General features: G+C 39.9%; 1 protein-coding gene across 1 annotated transcript in view; it reads left to right on the forward strand.

The window, feature by feature from the left end:
• ULK2 (unc-51 like autophagy activating kinase 2) overlaps positions 1-20,146 on the forward strand; it is a 63,240-nt gene that overhangs the window by 26,849 nt on the left and 16,245 nt on the right. Inside the window, exons 9-17 of the mRNA XM_074263911.1 lie at positions 528-586; positions 1,213-1,295; positions 3,562-3,609; positions 3,939-4,027; positions 7,904-8,075; positions 11,837-11,900; positions 17,959-18,093; positions 19,535-19,680; positions 19,937-20,017. Coding sequence (XP_074120012.1) covers positions 528-586; positions 1,213-1,295; positions 3,562-3,609; positions 3,939-4,027; positions 7,904-8,075; positions 11,837-11,900; positions 17,959-18,093; positions 19,535-19,680; positions 19,937-20,017 — 877 coding nt within the window. The remainder of the gene's footprint in view (positions 1-527; positions 587-1,212; positions 1,296-3,561; positions 3,610-3,938; positions 4,028-7,903; positions 8,076-11,836; positions 11,901-17,958; positions 18,094-19,534; positions 19,681-19,936; positions 20,018-20,146) is intronic.

Raw genomic sequence — 20,146 nt, forward strand, 5'->3', positions numbered from 1 at the left:
CACTTAGTTTCCAGGAAAAAAGATTTTAAGCCTTTTGTCAGATGAGGAGACTGATTAGCTATTTTTCCCCTTTTCCCCCTGTTATGGGCCAGAACTTCCTGTAAGGATTCTTATAAGGTGTTGACTCAGTGGAATTGATGAGAATGGTATCTAGTTGAGCATGGTGCTTAATAGTTCTCTAAGTTCAGCATGATTGATTTAATCTTATAACAAATAATGGTTTCCTAGTGATATAATGATTGGTTTATACTCAGTGTAGAGCATATAAACTGGGACAAACTCAGCCAGAGTCCATTCCATTTTTGGTCAGGCTCCTGGTGGCTGGCCTCCTGCACTTCCCCCACTGAGACCAAGGCCGGTCTGAAAGGCTCTAAGAAAGCTAGCCTGGGCCCCAGGCAAGGAAACTAGATTGTGAAGGAGAAAATAAAGACTTTGGACTTTTAACACCTGGCTATTGTGATGGTTAAAAAGAAGGCTGCTCCAAGATCTCCAGAAAACTAACATTTCCTCTTTTTTTCCACATATAGGCCAATAGTCCACAAGACTTGAGGATGTTTTATGAAAAAAACAGAAGTTTGATTCCTAGGTATGTATGCTTGTTACACTGAAATACTTGGAAATTGAGAATTTTATTTTTACTTCATATTTTCAGATTAATTTTAAGGACTGTCATTTGGGCCTATAATTTTGCTGAAGAAATTCAGTTAATCAGTTTTCATGGATTTGTTTATCATATATATTCACATGATTCTCAGATTTAGCCTTAGTCTCTCTTCTGAGTTCTTGTCTCACATCACTGACAACCTTGGGATATTTCAAAATGGATGTCCTGTAGAGATTTCAAATTCAATATGTGTATATTGTAACACATGTAAAATGTATGGGATTACCTGCCATCGGGGGGAGGGAGTGGAGGGAAGGAGGGGATAATTTGGGAAAATGAATAAAAAAAAAATCAATTAATTAATTAATTTAAAACACCCACACACACAAAAAATAACGCCCACAAAGAAGAAAATAAAGGAGAAATAATCAGCACAATCAATGCTTCAAAAAAAAAAAAAAAAAAAATTCAATATGTGTAACATGTAGCCTGGTCTCCTTCCCAGTTCCCAAGCCCCAAGCCTTTTCTAACTTTCTATTTACCAATGAGGCCTTTGCCTGCCTACAGTTAGCTAACATACTCAATATCTTTTCCCCCCTTTCTCATAGTATTCCCAGAGAAACATCACCATATTTGGCCAATCTTCTCTTGGGTTTGCTTCAGAGAAATCAAAAGGACAGAATGGACTTTGGTGCGTATGTTGTACAATTTAAAAAAAATTTTTTTTTAGTGTGCAATTTCTAATGTTCAGAATGAAATGACTAAATTGGGGTTATGTATTCATAATGAAAACTGCATTTTCTAGTGGTTTTAGAAAATATTTTGTTGATGCTTTTGTTTTATCAGTTGCTTCTCAGTAATTCCTCATAGAATTCTTCCTTATAACAAAGAAAAACAGTTAAACAAAATCTGTGTAACTGATTCTAGCAACATAGTAAGATAAAAAGCTCCATCTCCAAGATATATTAGCTTTGTGACTGTATGAGAGATATGGAACTTCCCAGTGTCCCAGGAAGCTTTCTGAAATAACAAGATATAGAACAGATACCTTCAGTGCCAGAAGGAACTTCTTTGCTGAAAATTCCTTCTACCAGAGGTTCTCGAGGCTTTCCACAATTTAACAAGATTTTAGCATAATTTTTGCAGTAAAATCCTGTATTATTTTTAATACCTATTAACATATATTTATTTTAAAAATATACAAGGGATGTTTCAGAGTTTTTTATGTAGCACAGTTTGAGAAATAATGTCTTCTACAGTTTATAGACATTGAGTGAACTACATTGACTATATTTTGTAATTAAGTTCTGGAGCTCAGTTCTTTTTCTATTCAGTTATAGGTCTAGTACAATTTTTGCCTTGTAGGAAAATTTATTCAATTATGGGAATTGTGAGGTAACTTCATTAAATTGTTGAACCTAGCTTTGTGTGGCTGTGTGCCTTCGAAGCTGAACCAACTCAATCTGTTGTTCAGAGACTCTTAACTAATAACCTAGGTTATGTCAGATCTGAAGACGGATGTAAGGAATTTTCTCCCAACTATACATCTCAAACAGTCTATATGTTTAATCTGAAAACTGGCCCTGTCTTGGTCAGTCAAGTCATTATTTCCATGTTCCTTTGATTGAATTACAGATATGTGGGGAGGAGGGACCTCTTGGCTCTCCCCTCCCAATGTAGAAAGTCCTTAATCATATTATCTAATTTTTAATCCTGGTTAATTGTTTTCTTTTAATTAATTGGCCTTATTTGATGAATTGTATTAAGATACATAAAATTCTCTGTATTCAGGGTTTTTGGACTTATTGGAGAGTGCATTGACCTATTTATTACACCTGTTTTGCAAATAAAAAGTACAGCTCAGATTGTTTTCTGTTATTGTTAATTATCCATCACACAGTGAAATTACTCTGTCTCTGATTTCATTTTGCAGTTCTTTTTTTGTCTTAAAAAGTCTGTATTGTTTACATTGCTAGCTAGATACTGTGAGGAAAATGAAATGTGTAAGAGACAGATGCATAAATGAACATGCAGGGGAGATAAGGCAAGAAAGTCCTGCAAGGTGGAAGTTAGTAAGTCTTGTAAGAGGTTTAAAAAATGCTTTATTACATAAAGCATTATCCCAATTTAACAATTAGATATTCTTATTTGGATCTGTTCTCAGTGGATGCTACAGTGTATGTATGGTAACAATAAAAAAAGGAAATGTTTCTGTTACTGAAACTATAAGGCATCTAATTGGATGAATAAAATTAAGGAGAATAGTATTGTTTAAATTGTGAAACCAACCGCAAAAATAACTGAGCTGGAATAGAAGAGAATATATTAGACAGTTCAGCTGCCAAATGCCCTTTTCATTTAGACAGTGAAAAGCAGCAATGATACTCTCACCACTCTTTAACAAAGGTTTACAGAACTCTCTAACTTAAGATCTAATTTAAGGTTTCCATAGAAACAAGAGTTTTAAAAATGGACAGAAGAAAAATTGTGATCAAGAGACCTTAGAAGGGGTAGCTAGATGGCGCAGTGGATAGAGCACCAGCCCTGAATTCAGGAGGACCCGAGTTCAAATCTGGTCTCAGACACTTAACACTTCTTAGCTGTGTGACCCTGGGCAAGTCACTTAACCCCAGCCTCAAAAAAAAAAAAAGGAAAAAAAAAAAGACCTTAGAGACAAAAACTTTGTTTTTGATGGAAAATCTATTTTATTTTTGCAAATCTGCTATATATTTGTTTTTAAAATTTGGAGCAGGAATATTCTTATACTCTTTTTTTTTTTTTTTTAAAGATATTTATTTAGGAAAAAAACCCATATCCCTGAAGAATCAGAAACAATCTGTTTTATACATTAGCACTATTTGTAATCTCCAAAATATTAGGAGTCCTACAGCTTAGCTGCTTTATGTGACTATAGTTATTGTCTTGTCTGATAAAATTTTTGTGTTTTTGTCTTACAGAAGCATTTTTTAGCCATCCTTTTCTTGAACAAGTTCCAGTAAAAAAATGTAAGTAGCTGCATTTACTCAGTAGGATGATGCTGGCGTGGGAATGGTTCACCCAAAGGAAACCTAGTGCTCACGGTCTTGTGGAAACTTCTCTTTAGGTGTCAGTAGGGGTTCTTCTGCACTATGTAATAGATATTCAGATTTTTCATTAGAAAGTTTTCTTTCTCTTCCCTCCTCATCCCAATTGATTTTTTTTGTTTTGAGGAACTGAAAAATGTGCTCCATTCTTAGACAAGCACAGCACTAAGTTGGAGCAATTTTCAGAGTTTTTCTATTAGAGAATTCAGGTGTAAAAGTGAGTGACCTCTCTCCTCTGTTCTCTCCTCTAGCTTGCCCAGTGCCAGTGCCCATCTATGCTGGTTCCGTCTCTGGCAGTTCGTGTGGGAGCTCTCCATCTTGCCGCTTTGCTTCTCCACCAGTGAGTTCTGGTTTACCTTCACATGTGTTGTCTGTAACAGCTGTTGTAAATTCATATTAAGCCATCCGTGTCATATAGGATTCTCAGTGGTTCAGGAATAGTCTGAGCCAACAACACTGGTCCCCATAAAATTGTTTCTGCCCAGACTTGTCTCCCTTGTTCTGCAGCTTCAGGTCGTCTTCATCTCCATGGCTGTTTATCACTTAAATATCCTGACCAAATCCTCTTTCCTGTTGCAGGATTTCTTTCTTTCTTAATTTTTTTTTTTCTGAGACAATTGGGGTTAAGTGACTTCCCCAGGGTCACCCAGAGACCAGTTTTGAGCTCAGGTCCTTCTGCCTTCAGGGCTGGGGCTCTATCCACTGCGCCATCCAGCTGCCCCGGCCTGTCTTAGGATTTCTAGCTGCTCTGGCTCCATAGCTCCCCCCGCCCCCCGGCCACTAGTCCTGTTTTTTCCCCCAGGTCGGACTTTGTTTCCAGCTGCCCCCGCTTGGGGGCCACCCTTGGGAGTTTTCAGAGCCCTGTATGTCCCAGGGACTCCGGCTCTACCCTGGATCCGCTCTATCTAGGCTGTGGTCTTGTCTTTTTTGCCCAATTCAAGCTGGAAAGAGACAGAGGTTCTGCTGCAGCCAGAAACAGCACCTTGAGGTTCACCATCATGGCGACGGCCATCTTGGTGCTGAAGGAACCATGCCGCGGTTCTTGTCCCCTACTGTCCTGGGCCATCAGCGGCACTAGTGAAGCTGAGCCTTGGTCCATGGGCACAGAGAGCCAGCTGGGGCGTTAGGTCCTATTTTAATGTAATGTGGTTAGCTATTGGGGGGGGGGTGTAATGAAGGAGCCCAGGAAGCAGAAAGGGAAGTCAGGGGGAGGTACTGTTGGATGGAAAGAGCCAGTGGGGGGCCCTGGCTTGGAGGTATAAGGCTGGAGGAGATGGGTTTTGTCTGAGCAGAAGAGGACTTGAAGGTGCAAGAAGGCAGTGCGGGGGGAATAAACTGGAATAAAAAAAGAGGCGAGGCCCAGCTAGTTGGCACAGTGAGAACAGCCGCAACCCTGAAGTCAGGAGGACCTGAGTTCAAATCTGGTCTCAGACACTTAACACTTCCTGGCTGTGTGACCCTGGGCAAGTCACTTAAACTTAATTGTCTCAGGGGAAAACCATGTAAGCTCTTCCAAGATAGGGACCATATTTTTGTCAGGCCATTATCTCAACACAATGCCTTATGTCCCCAGAAGAGAATGAATAAATGTTAAATTGGATTAATGGGCCCAGCATTTTTTGTTCTTTGGAAAAGGGAGGAATACTTTAATAAGCAAATAATTTCAGTATTATTGTAGAAATATTTTGACTTTGTGAATACCCTAAGAAAGTTTTGTGGGTTCAGTATTTTTAAAAGAGGAACAAAAAAAACCACATTTGACAAGAATTGGGCAGTGTTGTCTTCTAATTTAGTCAAGCATTTTCTAATGCTTAAAAGCTAACATGCAAATGTAAAAGTAATAGGCTTTGGCTATTGCCTTCTTTGATAGTGTTTGGAAGGTTTCCCCTCCTTTCCTCAGACCTTTTCGAGAAGCAGAGCCAGGTCTTATTCAGGACGTGATAGAGTAAGATCTGATGAAAATTCCTTAGTCCAACTATTGCCCCTTAGTCCTCATTGTACTTCCTTTCCTGAAATGTGACATCTTTGGAAGGTTTGTTCTAAAACAATTCTACCAAATTATTATGTTAAAAAACACAAGAATCTATTTCAGAGAAACCTGTTTTCCTATAAGGAAATGAATTGTTGCTTCACAAAATGAAAGACACTTCAGATCAAAGGTCACTCTGAGAAATTGGGACATGTAGAATAGTAGCTAGATGGGGCTTGGCTTTTGGGTTCACCTGGAATCCCCTTGTACCATTCCTTTGTCTCTACTACTACAACAGCTCCTAACTGAATTATAAAGCTTAGTAACCCTACTGATTTCTGCTGTTTTTTGGGTTTCAACCCTCCTGATACCTTTCTTGCTGAATTTTCTTTTCAATGACATTGAGCTCCTCAAAGAAGCCTAGAATGGTCTCAATCTGGGCCTCATTTGTCCCCAAGTGTAAGCAAGAATTTCAGTAAATGCTTTGGGAAAGGGGCTTCCTAGAGTGCCCCAGAGAGAATGGATGAACTAAAAAGGGAACGTTTTAGGCTTTGACTAGAGATAGTGTTGAGGTTGGGAAGAGACCCCAAAAGATTGGGGTCACAGACCGGTGTCACAAGTGTCTGAAGAGAATTTGCAGAACCCATTTCCTACTCAAGGGGCAAAGTTTATTTAATTGTAACGCTAGTTGGAGCAGTCTGAATTCCAAGAGAATTTAGCAAAGAAACCAGCTAGGAGACACATTTATCTATGTTACAGATATGCTAATTTTATGACCCTGAGGTAGGACCAAGAAGTGGTCTCTGGAATTTGGCTATCACTGACCAACAGATTATCTGACAGTCAGCTATGAACTGAAGAGAGGTCTGTTCACTATTGTCTCAGGAGTTTGATTTGTGGGACTATCCTGAGGCCAGAAGACTTCAGAAACAGATTGTTAGAACAATAGTATTCTTAGGTTGGGTGAAGGCGTTTCCTTCACAGATTCCAAAGCCAGAGGACTTTAGAATCATTGACAGATTGTTACAATAGAAGCCCCCAGGGAACCTTAAAATGATTGCTATCTCCTGAAGAAGCTATATTACATCAGTAGGTTGAGGAACCTGGAGGTCTGCAAGGCCAAATGACTACACAGAACTTTTAACTGGGCTAGTAGGAAAGGTGCTGCTGCACCCCTTGAGAGAGATCAACCAGTGTACTAAGTTGTGTCTGTAGTGTATGACCAGCCTAGGTCTCCTACAGACTTGATTAGGGTGGCTGGAAGATTTGACCCATCAATGATGCTGTAGTTATAACGACTCAAGTATTTTTGCCTGCTAGAATGAGCTAAGTGGTAATTGGGCAATTTAGGCAATAAATCAGTTATAGGAAACTTGTTAATCCAGAAGTTTAGTTTAGTATGTTATAAAATTTCTATTAGAATTAGTATTCTTGAATCGGGTAAATAACTGCCTGTGGAACCTGGGCTGTATTGCTTTGTGTTAGGATCTCTTGCTGGTTGCTTGAAACCTTTTCAACTTCCTTTCACTCTCAAAACATAGTTGGAAAAACTTTCCAAAGAGCTTTGATTATGTTCTTATGGATAAAGGTTGTAATTTTAAATGTCCTTGTTCCTTTTCCTCTACCCATTCTTTGAAACATCCCAAGGTTATGAATTTCCATTTCTTCATTTTATATTTGGAAACATTGTTATTATTCTGAATGTATCTTTTAGTTTAGTTCTTTTATGGTGAAGCAGTTTTAAATCCTTGGCTACATAAAATTTTCTGAAGATGTCCTGTCAACTTTATAATATTTATAATTTACCCCCTATATCTGTATTTCCTAATATATTTTTTTCCTGTCCTTCTTTCAATGTCCTTTGTTATCCCTTATAAAGGGGTGTGTGTGTGTGTGTGTGTGTGTGTGTGTGTGAAGAAGCCAAAAGTTCAACAAAACACCTGCAGTGTTCCATACTCATGTCTCCTCACCTCCACCGATAATTGGAGGTTCTTTTCATATATTTTTTTCATATCTTTTCTTTGGGGCCCAGCTTGATCATTGTATTTTTAGAACCCTTTAAAGATAGCAAAGATAACTTTAGTTTAAGTGGAAAACTTTTAAAATAGGAACTTATGAAATCTTAACTTGTATCAAAAAATTTTGCTTTCCTCTTTTTTGTGAAAAGATTAAGAATTTTTATAGTTTTATTGTTTATTGTTGCTTGCATGTAGTAATTGGGCTAGTTTTAAATTTTTTCATCTTCAGTCTCTTCCAGATATGCAGCACATTCAGGAAGATAACCTATCTTCGCCACCCTTGGGCCCTCCTAATTATCTCCAGGTGTCGAAAGATTCTGCCAGTACTAGCAGCAAGAATTCTTCTTGTGACACAGATGACTTTGTTTTAGTTCCCCATAACATCTCATCAGATCATTCATGTGAGTATTTTTTCCACTTGGGCAGTGAAGAATATCTTGTTTTAAAAATAGTTTCTGTATCTGAATATTTATTGTACTTTGTCAGATCACCTCCTCATCTCCAGAGTGAGCTATTGTACTAGTGGTCTCTAAAGTTTCATACAGTTCTTAAGATGCTGTATCTTATTCCAGGGTACAATTTATCGATTTATTCATGGATTTTTAGCTGTTCAGAATTGTTCCTTTATCAGGCTAGACTTTTGTTAACTTTCTAACAATTAAAAGTTAGTCTGTGATCTGAAGGTAGAAGGAAAGTTTGGAAATGATTACAATGCTTTTATTCTTTGTTCAAAGATAAAGTAGTAGGAAAGAGAAAGAAAAGAAGGGCATAAGTGTTCTATAAATACTTATTCTCCCTTTCCTTTCCTTGAGAATAAGTATTTATAGAACACTTAACTATAGGCCAGACACTGGGCTAAGTGCTTTACAAATTTGTTCCTCACTACCACCCCTTAAATTAGCAAAAGATATCAGGAACCAACTAGTGTGGTTTTGTTAGTGCAATTAAATATCTTTTCATGATATGTGATATCAAGAGGAGGGATCTCAAACACAATGTATTCAGGAAACATCAGACCTATTATGTTCAATATTTTCATTGATAAGTTAGGAAGGCATGATTTTGATTATACCAAAGTGAGCACTGTAAATGAAACCAAGATTACACCTAAGGTGGTTATAATGGCATCTGCTTGGGTGGACCTGCTGTCTTCTTTCTCACATAGGACAAGAAATTTTATTCCTATATTTTGTTTTTGTATTGCCTAAGTGTCTCCTTTTATTCTGCTCCCAGACAGCCATTCCATATGACGCTGAGTATTTTTAAAAGAGAAAAATGAGTTCGAAGAACCAGTCGATAAATTGAAAAAAATCTGAAGGAAATCTATGTTGTGTTCCACACAGAAATAACTTCTTTTCTCTGCAGAGGAGTGGGAAGGGCCATCTTTTCCTAGCATTTAGTTGCAGGCCTCTTATGGTTTTCTTGGTTCTGCTTGCAGTGACCTCCTTGGGGTATATGTCTAGTAGTGGCTTCTCTGCCTCAGTATGCGCATTTTGGTTATTTATTTGAAAAATTACAAATTATTTTCCCAAATGATTGTACTAATTCATACTTCACCCTCAAGGCAATAGTGTATCTATCTTCCCACAACTTCTTCAATATTGATTATTCCTATATTTTGCCCTCTCTTCCAGTTTGCTGAATATGAGGTAAAATGTTGGAGTTAATTTAAATTACATTCTTATTTTTAGTGAATTGGAGCATTTCTCATAGTTAATAGTATGCAATTCTTTTGAGAACTGATTATTTATTGGAGAATATTTTGAGTTGTGTTTGTGTGTATGTGAATATATACATGTGCACACACATGTATATGTTGTATATATGTACCTATATTTCTATTATCTGTGTCTTGGATACCATATCTCTAACAAATTTGATATATGCATTTTTTTCTCATTTGATCTTTTCCTTTCCCTGGATGTATTAATTTTTGGCCCATTGTTTTTGCTGTTTGAGAACAAAATTCAGGTGATGAGGACATGTAGTTTTGGGGGTTCCCTTTTAGGGAACCAAAAATATGATGAGGTTTAGGTTTTGGGGTTCCCTTTTGTAGGGAACCAAATGATAGTTTAGATTTAGGGGACCAAAATGAGATTAGAGTTTCTGGTGGTCAGGAGTTAAATGATAAGGTCTAGTGGCAGAACCAGATGGAGAGGTTTGGCTCCCCTGCAGCCCCTTGGAAACTCCCTCCCCCTTCCCCTTCTGGCAGCACAGAGATTCTCTGTAAAGGAATTTACAAACCTGAAAAGGCTAGACTGATAAAAGAAGTTGATTTTAGACATTGGGAAGTAAGGTTAGAAATCCTGACAGAGAGCTATAAGTAAGGTTTAAGAGAGGGTAGCACTGGAAAAGAATATTATTCCAGTGGGTAGAGGTTTCCTTGGCATAGCAAGCTTGGCGTGGCATGTTTAGAACCTCTTCAAGGAAATGAGTTTTTAATTGCCATTTTTATAAGGAAGTCTTTGGCTGCAATGGAGGCCTGTTCCCCCTCCCAATGAAGCTGGTGGGTAGAGTTGAATTGAATAGAAGATCTTTAGTTGAATAGGGTTGGAATTCTTTTAGCTCAGGACTGAACCAACCCCACTTACCTATCTGTGTTGTTAAAGTAGTTTAGTCAGCTTTATCTAATTTTCTGACCCTCATACAAAGAAAGATGCTTTCCCTTGTATATTCTTAATCTCTATGCCTTTTTTCTTTTTAAATTCTTATTTCATTTTATTTTTAATAATAGCTTTTTATGCACCAGCCTTGAAGTCAGGAGGACCTGAGTTCAAATGTGACCTAGCTGTGTGACCTTGGGCCAGTCACTTAACCCCAATTGCCTCAGCCCCCCCCAAATAAATAATAATAATAGCTTTTTATTTTCAAAATATATGCAAAGATAGTTTTCAACATTCACCTTCTTGTGTCCCAAATTTTTTTCCCTCCATTCTTTCACCCTTCTCCCTTAGACAATAAGTAATCCACCATATATTAAACATGTCCTATGCCTTTTCTTAAAAAAAAAAAAAAAAAAGTATTGGTACCTTGGTTTTTATGTCACTCATTTCTAGATTTATACCCCACTAAGGAAAACAATTAGGCAGAACCAACCGAAGCAAGGACATCGGCTGACAATGTGGGCAGTATTTCAAAGCTGTGGTCCCTCACCTCTTATGAGATTGGAATCTGGGACTGAGATTGATCTTGTCTATTATGCTGGTCATTTCATGCCAGTGTTCTGAGAGAGGAAGGAGTAGCCGGCTCAGTTCTCTTCCAGCTAGCTTAACAAAGATTGAGGACAAGTCACAGGGATTCTTGATTGGGAAATGCCAAGAAGAAGCCACAGAGGGTCCACATCAGCATAGAAGCCTAGAGATTGGAGATGGCCCTGGATGCAGGGGGAAGACCTGGGCCTTTTTATGTTCCTTAATGGGTCTTAGCCTGAGACAGCACGAATTCAATGATTAGAGGCCTTCAATAGAGTAAAGGCAAAGAATGGCCTCTTTTATCTAATGAAAACAAAACAAAAACCAAAAAACTCCAAATCAGTATGGGAGGGTGAGACCCTTAGGATTTCTGGCCCAAACAAAAACAATTGCTATTTATACTTGTTCTGAGCCATTGGAAACCAAGCCTGGACCAAGTAAGGCCTGGACCGGGAGGCCTGGGCTGGGACCTCACTTGACTTATCAGTAAATGAGGGGAGTGGCCCCTTCCTGGGTCCTAGTGAGGATCCCATGGGGATGTTAGGCTTTAGTGATTGCCTTTTCCCTTAAGGAACTTCCACTGGATTTTCATTCTGCCAGTTGCCCTTTCCTGAGTAAAAAGAGTCTCTTGAAGACTTATATGTTGTGTTATAGATTTATTTTTAAAATACATTTTTTATTCACTGGGATGGGATAAGGTGGGTTTGGGAAGGGCATGTTTTAGAACTGTGCTGATGGGAAGGAGCTCTGGATCCACACTCTGTCCTTGAAGCTTGCTGTGACTGACCTGGGGGAGCCTGAGAACGTGCTTGGGGATGAGAAAGAGGGTAGTGCCCTGGTGAGTTAGGATGGGAGATAGCAAAGCCACATTGCTAAATGGCCACTGTGGGTGACGTTCTGTCACGCAGGGGAATGGCTTTGAAGACTGGGCTACTTTTTAAGCTTTGATTTTTTTCTTTCCTTTTTTTCAGATGATATGCCGATGGGAACTGCGGGCAGACGGGCTTCAAGCGAGTTCTTGGTGTGTGGTGGAGGGTATGTTTCAACAGATCATTACCGTAACATTCTGAATATTTTTGCATTTGTCTCTCAGGCTTTTAGTTTTTTAGGAGCATTCTTGTTGTTATTGTTGCTAGGATTTTTCTTTTAAATTTTAAATGGAAAGCTCACATCCAATGTGAACATTTTAAATGAATTAACAACTCTTTTTCTCACCATGCATATGCCTCTTTTTAAAAAGTCTTAACTGTCAACATAGCTAATTAGTGTTTGAAGCAGACTTCTAACACAGATCTTTCCATTGTTCTGACCAGTGTATTTATAAAATGATTGAAAGCTTTCCATCATTTCCCTGAAATTTACATAGGGTAAAACATAACCATGTGGAGTATGATTGGCTGGAAATCAGGAATGTGGGGTGATTGATTTAACTATTGGTATTTCTCTAAGGGCAGCTAGTGGTATAGAAATAAGTTTTCTTTTATTTAAAGTGACTTATAGGGAAAATAAACTTTTAAACCTAACTCTAAGAGGGAGGCTGACTTTATGAACTTCTGAACTAAATTCAAACACAAGGAAACACTGTATTTTGGCAATTTTACAAAATATTGGCAGTGCTAAATAATTGAGTCTGTCTCAAATAGAATCATTGCTGATTTTCTCAGTGGGAAGAGTTAGTCTTAACTGTATTTTGTAAGAAGCTTTTCAACACCGTGACTTTCTGTCTAGAGAGATGTTTGTTCAGGACTTTTTCCATGCATTTGCCCTCGAAAGTTCAGTGGCTGGAGGTAGGGGTGATGAGAGCAGCTGAGTGAGATTCACTGGGTTAGAAACAGAGCCAAGCCCTGAGCTGTGGGTAGGGAAGGGCCCTGTCAGTACAGTAGTCGGGGCAGGATCATGATGAGACAGGGTCAGACTTTTGATTTTATAACAAAGCCCACTTCATATACTTGCTGTCTTTTCATCCAAGAGGACACAATGGCACAGAGAAGAGAGCTGAGAACCAGAGGGCCAGCATTCATCTCCCCTCCCCCCTCCCTAGAGAGTCCAGGGCCTGTGGCTTTGGACAAGTCACTTCACTCTCTGGGTCTCAGCTGTTTCATGTGTAAAATGAAGTGTTTAGGGTTCTTCCTATCACTCAAACCCGGGGGGGGGGGAGGGGGGGGAGGAAGAAGCCAGTGAGGGAGTCCTTGCTCTTGGTTGCTTTGTGGCAAGCTCTTGTTGCCCAGAACTGGTAATGCCTTCAGGCAGGTACTCTGTTGCTAGGGGAGAGAGGACCTGAGATCACTCTGGGGGGTCTGTGGAGTCCCTCCAGCATTGCTGGAGACCATACCACTCTTCACCATTTAGTGGTTGGAAGACATGGATGGAAGACAACACAAAAGTCATCTTGCTCCTCATGGAGTGAGACAAGCAGCCTTGCTGCTTGAAAAAGCTGCTGGAAAAGCCAGGAAAAGATTTCTGTTCAGGTTCTTGCAAGAACAGATATCAGTGGCCAGTCTTTCCCTGATTGCCTACAGGCTGGGGACAACCTGTCTGGTTACCACCTATCTGGCATGCCTAATTCCCCCACGGGAGCCTGAGTCCCTGTCTCTAATTACATCTCCCATTATTGTTTACCTTATTTGACCATAGTTCCCTATAACCAGTTTCATGTTCTCTATCACATATAAGTTTACAAGTAGGTTATTACATACACTTCCTTCTCTTCTTTTCCCCCATGCAGAACATTTCTAGCCACAATTTCTGATTGAGGTTACGGGGTACAGACTCTTCCTGTCTTCCAGAATGATGAGCTTAGCCACCAAAATAATGGAATGTAGGGTGAGATCCCCAAAGTATATTGGGATTGTGGACCTGTGTTGCTAGTCTTCCCAAAAGAATTTGTAGACATAGAGCTGGAAATCATGAGGCAAAGATTTTATGAATGCTGCTAAGGGTGAACAAAGTTCCAAGGGGAATTAGCAAGGAAGAGAAAGGAAAAACTAACAAAGGGAAAAACAAATTTCCTAGTGGAATTCACAATTAAACATGGGGAAGGCATCCTTAAAGGGAAAATGCCATGTGCTCCACTAGTGCTAAGTTCATAGAGAAATTTAGCCAAGGGGTAATTATTAGGGGGAAGGGAATTATGCCATTGACTGACTGGTCTGAACTTACCTAGAAGCCATGACTGGTGGACCAACCCTAAAAAAGGAGTTGAGCAAGGATCTATATCAGGAGTTCTCAAAATACAGCCCGCAGGCCACATGCAGCCCACTGAGGACGTTTATGCGGCTCACCGGGTAATGGCAAATGGGCTGAGGGGCAGGAACAGAGTGTGAGGGCCCCCTGTTTTAAAAGTTTGAGGACCACTGATCTATATAGTACAAGCATATTTTTTATAGGGAAGTTTTAACCTGAAGGAGAGGTGTTTGACATAACTTGGCTTTTTAATTGTATAAGAAAGTAAAGGTGGGGTTTCTAGAGACTCCCATCTGGGGTGGGTCTATAATCAGAAGGCCCACTTAAGGCTGAGGTGATCCAATCAGTGCCCCTCCCAGCTTGCCTCAAGGAGTGGCTGCTCTTCCAGATTATGTAGTGATTCAGGCTTTCTCTGCTGATGCCCACCTAGCTGCCCATGGCCTCATCACCCTACAAAAAGACATAGGTCACTGCCAGTCATGCTCTCCTCAATCACTGAAAATGCAGGATCATCTGCACATTTATCACAGGTGAGAAATGGATGGGCTTTTGTATATTTTCCTTGTGAGAATCTCTTTCCAAAAGTGATCAATAGGTTCTTTCAATGACTGTTTGCCCCTTTGTTTCTAGACTATCAGGGCAATTCTTTTGAAGAATGCTAATCAGGCTTTTTTTTTTTTTTTTTTTTTTTTGGTTATGGCCTTCATGTAAACCAGTAATTTTTAAGTTGTCTTTTCTGGATCTATTTTCCAAGTCCCCTGTTTTTCCATTGAGATATTTTACATTTTCTTCCCCTTTTTTATTTGTTTTAATTTGCTTGACTAATTCTTGATGTCTCAAGAATCATTAACTTTCATTTGTCCTGTTCCCCTGTTCTTGTTTTTAATATGTGATTTTCTTCAGTTAGCTCCTTTTCCAATTGGTTAATCCTACTTTTGAAGGTGTTTTCTTCAGTGTTTTTTTTTTTTTTTTCCCCTGAGGCTGGGGTTAAGTGACTTGCCCAGGGTCACACAGCTAGGAAGTGTTAAGTGTCTGAGACCAGATTTGAACTCGGGGTCCTCCTGAATTCAGGGCTGGTGCTCTATCCACTGCGCCACCTAGCTGCCCCCCAATTGTATTTTTTAAGGAAGGGCCTTCCCTTTGTAAGCTGTTGACTCTCTTGCATACCTCTCACTTTTCTCATTGTTTTTCTTCTCCTTGTTTCATTTGCTTTTTAAAGTCTTTTATAAGCACTTCCAAGAAGTCTCTGGGTTTGGAACCAATTCATATCATTGAGATTTCCTCTGTGGATATTTTGTTTTCATCTAAGTTGGTGTTTTGGTCTTCTTTGTCACCATAGTGGTCAAGGTTCTTTTCTGTTTCTTGCTCATTTTCTTTCCTTTTCTTTTGGTATTTCCTCTTTTTTTTTTTTTTTTTTTTTTTTTTAACTTTTATGGTCAAACTCTACTCCTGGAGTTAAGGGGCTTTGTCCCAAGCATCTCTGAGCCTTGACTTTGAGAACAGGGGGCTAGCTTTGCTGGTTCTGTTCAGAAAACAGCCTGGTTTCCCAGAGTTTGCCTTCTGAGCTGGAACTGGAAGCTGCCCCCCAATCAGCTCCTCTACTGAGCCAGGACTGAGGGTCTGAGTTGAGTTGCCTATTTGCTGTGATTAAGATCCTCTCACCGGCTTTCTACAGTCTGAGCTGGGCTGAACACCCTTTTCACCCCAGTGAGACTGAGCTTTCTTGAAGTCCTTCCAATATGTTTTGAGCTGGAGAGAGGTTTCATTCCGTCAGACTGTTCAGACTTGTTTTCATGTGGTTTTCAAGGGAAACTGGGAGAGCTCAAGCAGCTTCCTAGCTTCACTCCGCCAGGTTGGATGGGCATCTATTCGGTTTCCACAGTTATGAAACTTAAATTAGAAAATTGAAATGCACAGGGACATTGGAGGGTGGTTGAAGTAGAGATAAACTGGCCTAAAAGAATGTAAGAATAAGCTCCTTGGGGGCAGAGACTGTATTGAATAGGAAACATCCTGCTCTGTTAAGCATTTGATCCTCTCAGTTTTTTTTTACTTCACATTTTTAGAAACTGCTGTTTAGAAAACCCAGCCAATGGGGAAAGAAGCCAGGGGCTTGGGGAGGGCAGCTTGAGTTAGGGAATCAAAAAGGGACCATCCTTTGCCTGGGTGTTCGTGTCACTCTCTCTCAAACCTCCCTTTGTATGTCAAATTGCACACCCTTTTTCATGAGAAAGAAATTTTTTCGTGCTCTAATCCTCGGACTTCTGATTGTTTTAGTGATCTCTCTACCATCTCAAATGCAAGATACCATAATGAAGGCAGACACTCCATAGCTGCCTTCTGAGAAAGCCATTTAACTTGGAAGTTAATGGCTTTCTGTCTTTTCAGTTTGCAATAAAGTTCAGGTGTAAAGTTACTAAATATGAATAATTGTTTTGCATATTTCTTTATCTGAATATTTAAAAGACAAAGAATGTTTCTCTGTTTGAAGTGTATTGTTGGGGTTTCTTTTTTCTTTTTAATTGGAAGAGTGTTAAAATATTCTAATAGATAAATATTGAGGATATAAATGCCATTTGTTTGGGATATTTGAACGGGTGCTTTTGTTATGCTTAATCCTGTTAGGAAGAGAAAAAGTTCACAAAGCTTTCCTGGGAAAGGAAACTTCTTAGGAAACTTTCCTATTCCTGTATTGCTCCTGAGCCATGATGAAATTTCAAGATTTGTTGTGATATTAGACATTAAACCAGAAATATGAAATCATCTTAAGAACAATATTTCCTGCATTTCTGATAGTGATCTCTTAGTCACTTTTCTACACTTATTGAAACTGAGGAAGGAGGTAAAATCCTTGGACCTAATTTTATATGTAAATTTTTTAGAAAATAGAACTGAAGAGGTAGAGTTACCAGGAGTGGTAATATGTACTGGATTTGGGAGAACAATAGATTTGGGAAAGGATAATTGTAAAGAATATTATAAAAATACTTTGAAAGAGATTTGATTACAGTTCGGTTAACCTGAAGAAATCAAGTCAAGTATCTACACACAATTTGCATGAAAATAGTTTCACAGGCTGAAGCGGTTACAATGCAGAGTCATAAATGAATGAGCAGTTTACATTTCAGGGCACACAGTTTTTAAGGTATTTCTGAGGTAAGGGGAGGAATCAGTATGGTAGCTCAGAAGAGAGGGATCGAGGAGGAGGTGGACTCCATCTGGCTGACCAGATCTCAGACCTGTCTAATCATATGCTAAGCAAGATCTCAAAAGTTGTTTAAAGATGTTCAGAGGTTGGAGGAGTAGACAGTGGAGGCTGATTAAAAAGTTCTGTCCTTATATAACTCTGTATACACATAAGTTATCTGGGATTTGGCTAAAGCTGATAATAAGGGAAGAAAATAAATTGGTTTCAAAGTCCACATCAGAGCAGCATGTGAGTTTTTTAAAGAGAGGAATCATTCATACAACATGTTTTTAATCTTGAGAAATTCTGATGTCCTTCTGATTAACAGCTTTGGTAAACATTCCACTCCTCTTTGCTTCTGAACTTCCTGTTCTTTTGTGCAGTAGATTTTCCTAGAACTGTTTTGCTCTCAATGTGTAGAGATCTGCCAGTAGGAGACATGGAGTTCAGTTGACTTGGGAACTTTGTCCATTACTGTCTTTGTTTAGTTCTTGTTAGTTCATGTCACAGTTCTTGGTCTTTAGTGAGGGTTGGAAGAACATTTTAAAATGACGATACAAAATGTGTTAAGTTTTAAAGTCATTGCGTTTAGCTTGACCTCAGAAAAACTTCAAGTCATGCCACATGCACATATAGAATGTTAAATCCCTAAGTGCCAATTCAGGCCAGAGAAGCTGCTTTGTCAGCATTTTTCTTACCTTTGTCAACAAATTGTGGTTGCAGACCGTGTCAGCCCTCTCCATCACCTCACAGTGAGACAGCCCCTATTCCAGTGCCTACTCAGTTAAGGAATTATCAGCGGATTGAGCAGAACCTCTCCTCAGCCAGCCCTGGGGCAAACCCCCATGGTTCTCCAAGGTGAGCCAATTATATATATATATATATATATATTTTTTTTTTTTTTTTGCTGAGGCAGTTGAGGCTGGGGTTAAGTGACTTGCCCAGGATCACAGAGCTAGGAAGGGCTAAGTGTCTGAGACCAGATTTGATCTGGCTATTTCTGTGATGATTTGTGCATTTAGAATTGGGTCAGTCTTTGGTCCAGACAGTGCCTCTTGGCTTGGTCCATGTGACTGAATTGTTCCAAAAGGAAGCATTGCTTTATGGAAAGATTAAAGTCTCCTTTTGTTTGTAGCTGTCTTTGAACAACCCTAGCAGACCTTGGGGTGCCTTCTTCTTCAGTGCTGATTTGTCCATCCGCTGCATTATCGTCCACCAGCTAGCATTTGTCAGGGGATGATCAGCGTTCCCTCTGTTTTGAACAAACTCCTGTTTTCCACTGAATTCAGCCCCTGTTTGCTGCTTGGGCTGTGTTCTTTTATTTTTGTTTGTGTCCTGGTCCTGTGATGTTGGTATTGGAGACTTTGCCTCAGTTCTGTGGTCTGGGCTCTCAGAGTTGCTCTGGAACAGGAGCTGTTAAAAGAGCTGTTTGGGTCTCCAGCCCAGAAGACCAGGCCCGGCTCTAAGACTTGTGAGGGAAATAACCTCAGGGCTGGTCACTCTCTTCTTGAGTCTCAGATTCTTCACTTGTAGAGGGCTTGGACTAGTTCTTAGCCCTGTGTCGGAAATTCTGTCAGGGGGGGAATGTTTGGGGCCATCTGTTTGCTAATAGTAGCTGGATATGGGATTCAGGATGGTCATGGGAATGATCCCTCAACCCCCCCCCCCCCCCCATCCAGAGTCACCACGGCTGTCAGCTTCTCCTCAGCAGCCTCCCCCTTTCCCCTCTGCCCCCACCCTGGTTCAGCCCTCCTCACCCTCTGTTGGAGCTCTTCCTGCTTCAGGTCCCTTCTCCATTCAACCACCAGAGGGATTTTCCTAAGGTGTAGCCCTGACCACGTCCATCACTCCATAAACTTCAGGGGCCCCATTTCAACTCCAGCTTCAAATATTAAATCCTCCCTTTGCTGAGAACCCTACCTCATCTTGGCTCAGACCTTCCTCCCCAGCTTGTACTCTTCAGTTCAGTAACCTGGGGCACTTGGCTGTTCCCAGCCAACTCCCTCTCCGCTACTCCTGGAACGTCTGCCCTCTTCTGTCTTCCTTCAAGTCTCAGTTAAAAATCTCACCTGCAGGAAACATTCTTAAAGCCCTTTTAATTCTGGTAGTTACATAGGCTTGTTTGTGCAAGGTTTTTCATGTTGTCTTCTCTAGTAGATTGTGAGCTCCCAAGGCCTGGGGTTCTTTGTGTCCCAGCATTTACTCAGTGCCTGGCATGTATTCCTTGCTAAAGTTTTAGCATACTGGGTTGTGTAGTTTTTCTTGAAATTCCACCTTTAAAAACAAATAAACTTTTCAGATCTGCAGTAGTTCGAAGGTCTAATACCAGCCCTTTGGGCTTTCTCAAGATGGGCTCCTGCTCTCCAGTACCCGCAGACACCGTACAGACTGCTGGGCGTAGGCTGTCCACGGGATCCTCAAGGCCATACTCCCCTTCTCCATTAGGTAAGGAAGGCATAAGGGATTATCTTAATCTTTACTGATGTGCACTGGTAGAAGCATTTTGTGGATAAGTAAAAGGAGAATTGTGAGTGTTTTTGTTTTAATATGATTTCTAACTGCAAATGGCATGTGGTTAAAGTTAGATATTTTTAAAATCCTAATTTACCAAATTATTTTGAGAGTCTGATATGTTTCTGTTCTTCTGCCTCTTATGGTAAGAGAACAGTCAAGCTTTCAATTCTTTGTCCTTCTCTTACAGTTGGCACCATCCCTGAACAGCTTGGCCATTGCTGTTGTGGCCAGCCACAGGGCCATGACTCGAGGAGTAGGAATTCTTCAGGTGGGTTACTTTAGGCAGGGGATTGACTGGGATTTTGCAGGTTAATTTTGTCCTAGACTGTTGTCAGTAGAAATGAACTAAAAGTCTTTAGGTTTTCAGCATTTTTTGTGTGCCATCTTTGGTTTACAT

Source organism: Sminthopsis crassicaudata, chromosome 4 (genome assembly GCF_048593235.1).
Source record: "Sminthopsis crassicaudata isolate SCR6 chromosome 4, ASM4859323v1, whole genome shotgun sequence".
Taxonomy (NCBI): domain Eukaryota; kingdom Metazoa; phylum Chordata; class Mammalia; order Dasyuromorphia; family Dasyuridae; genus Sminthopsis; species Sminthopsis crassicaudata.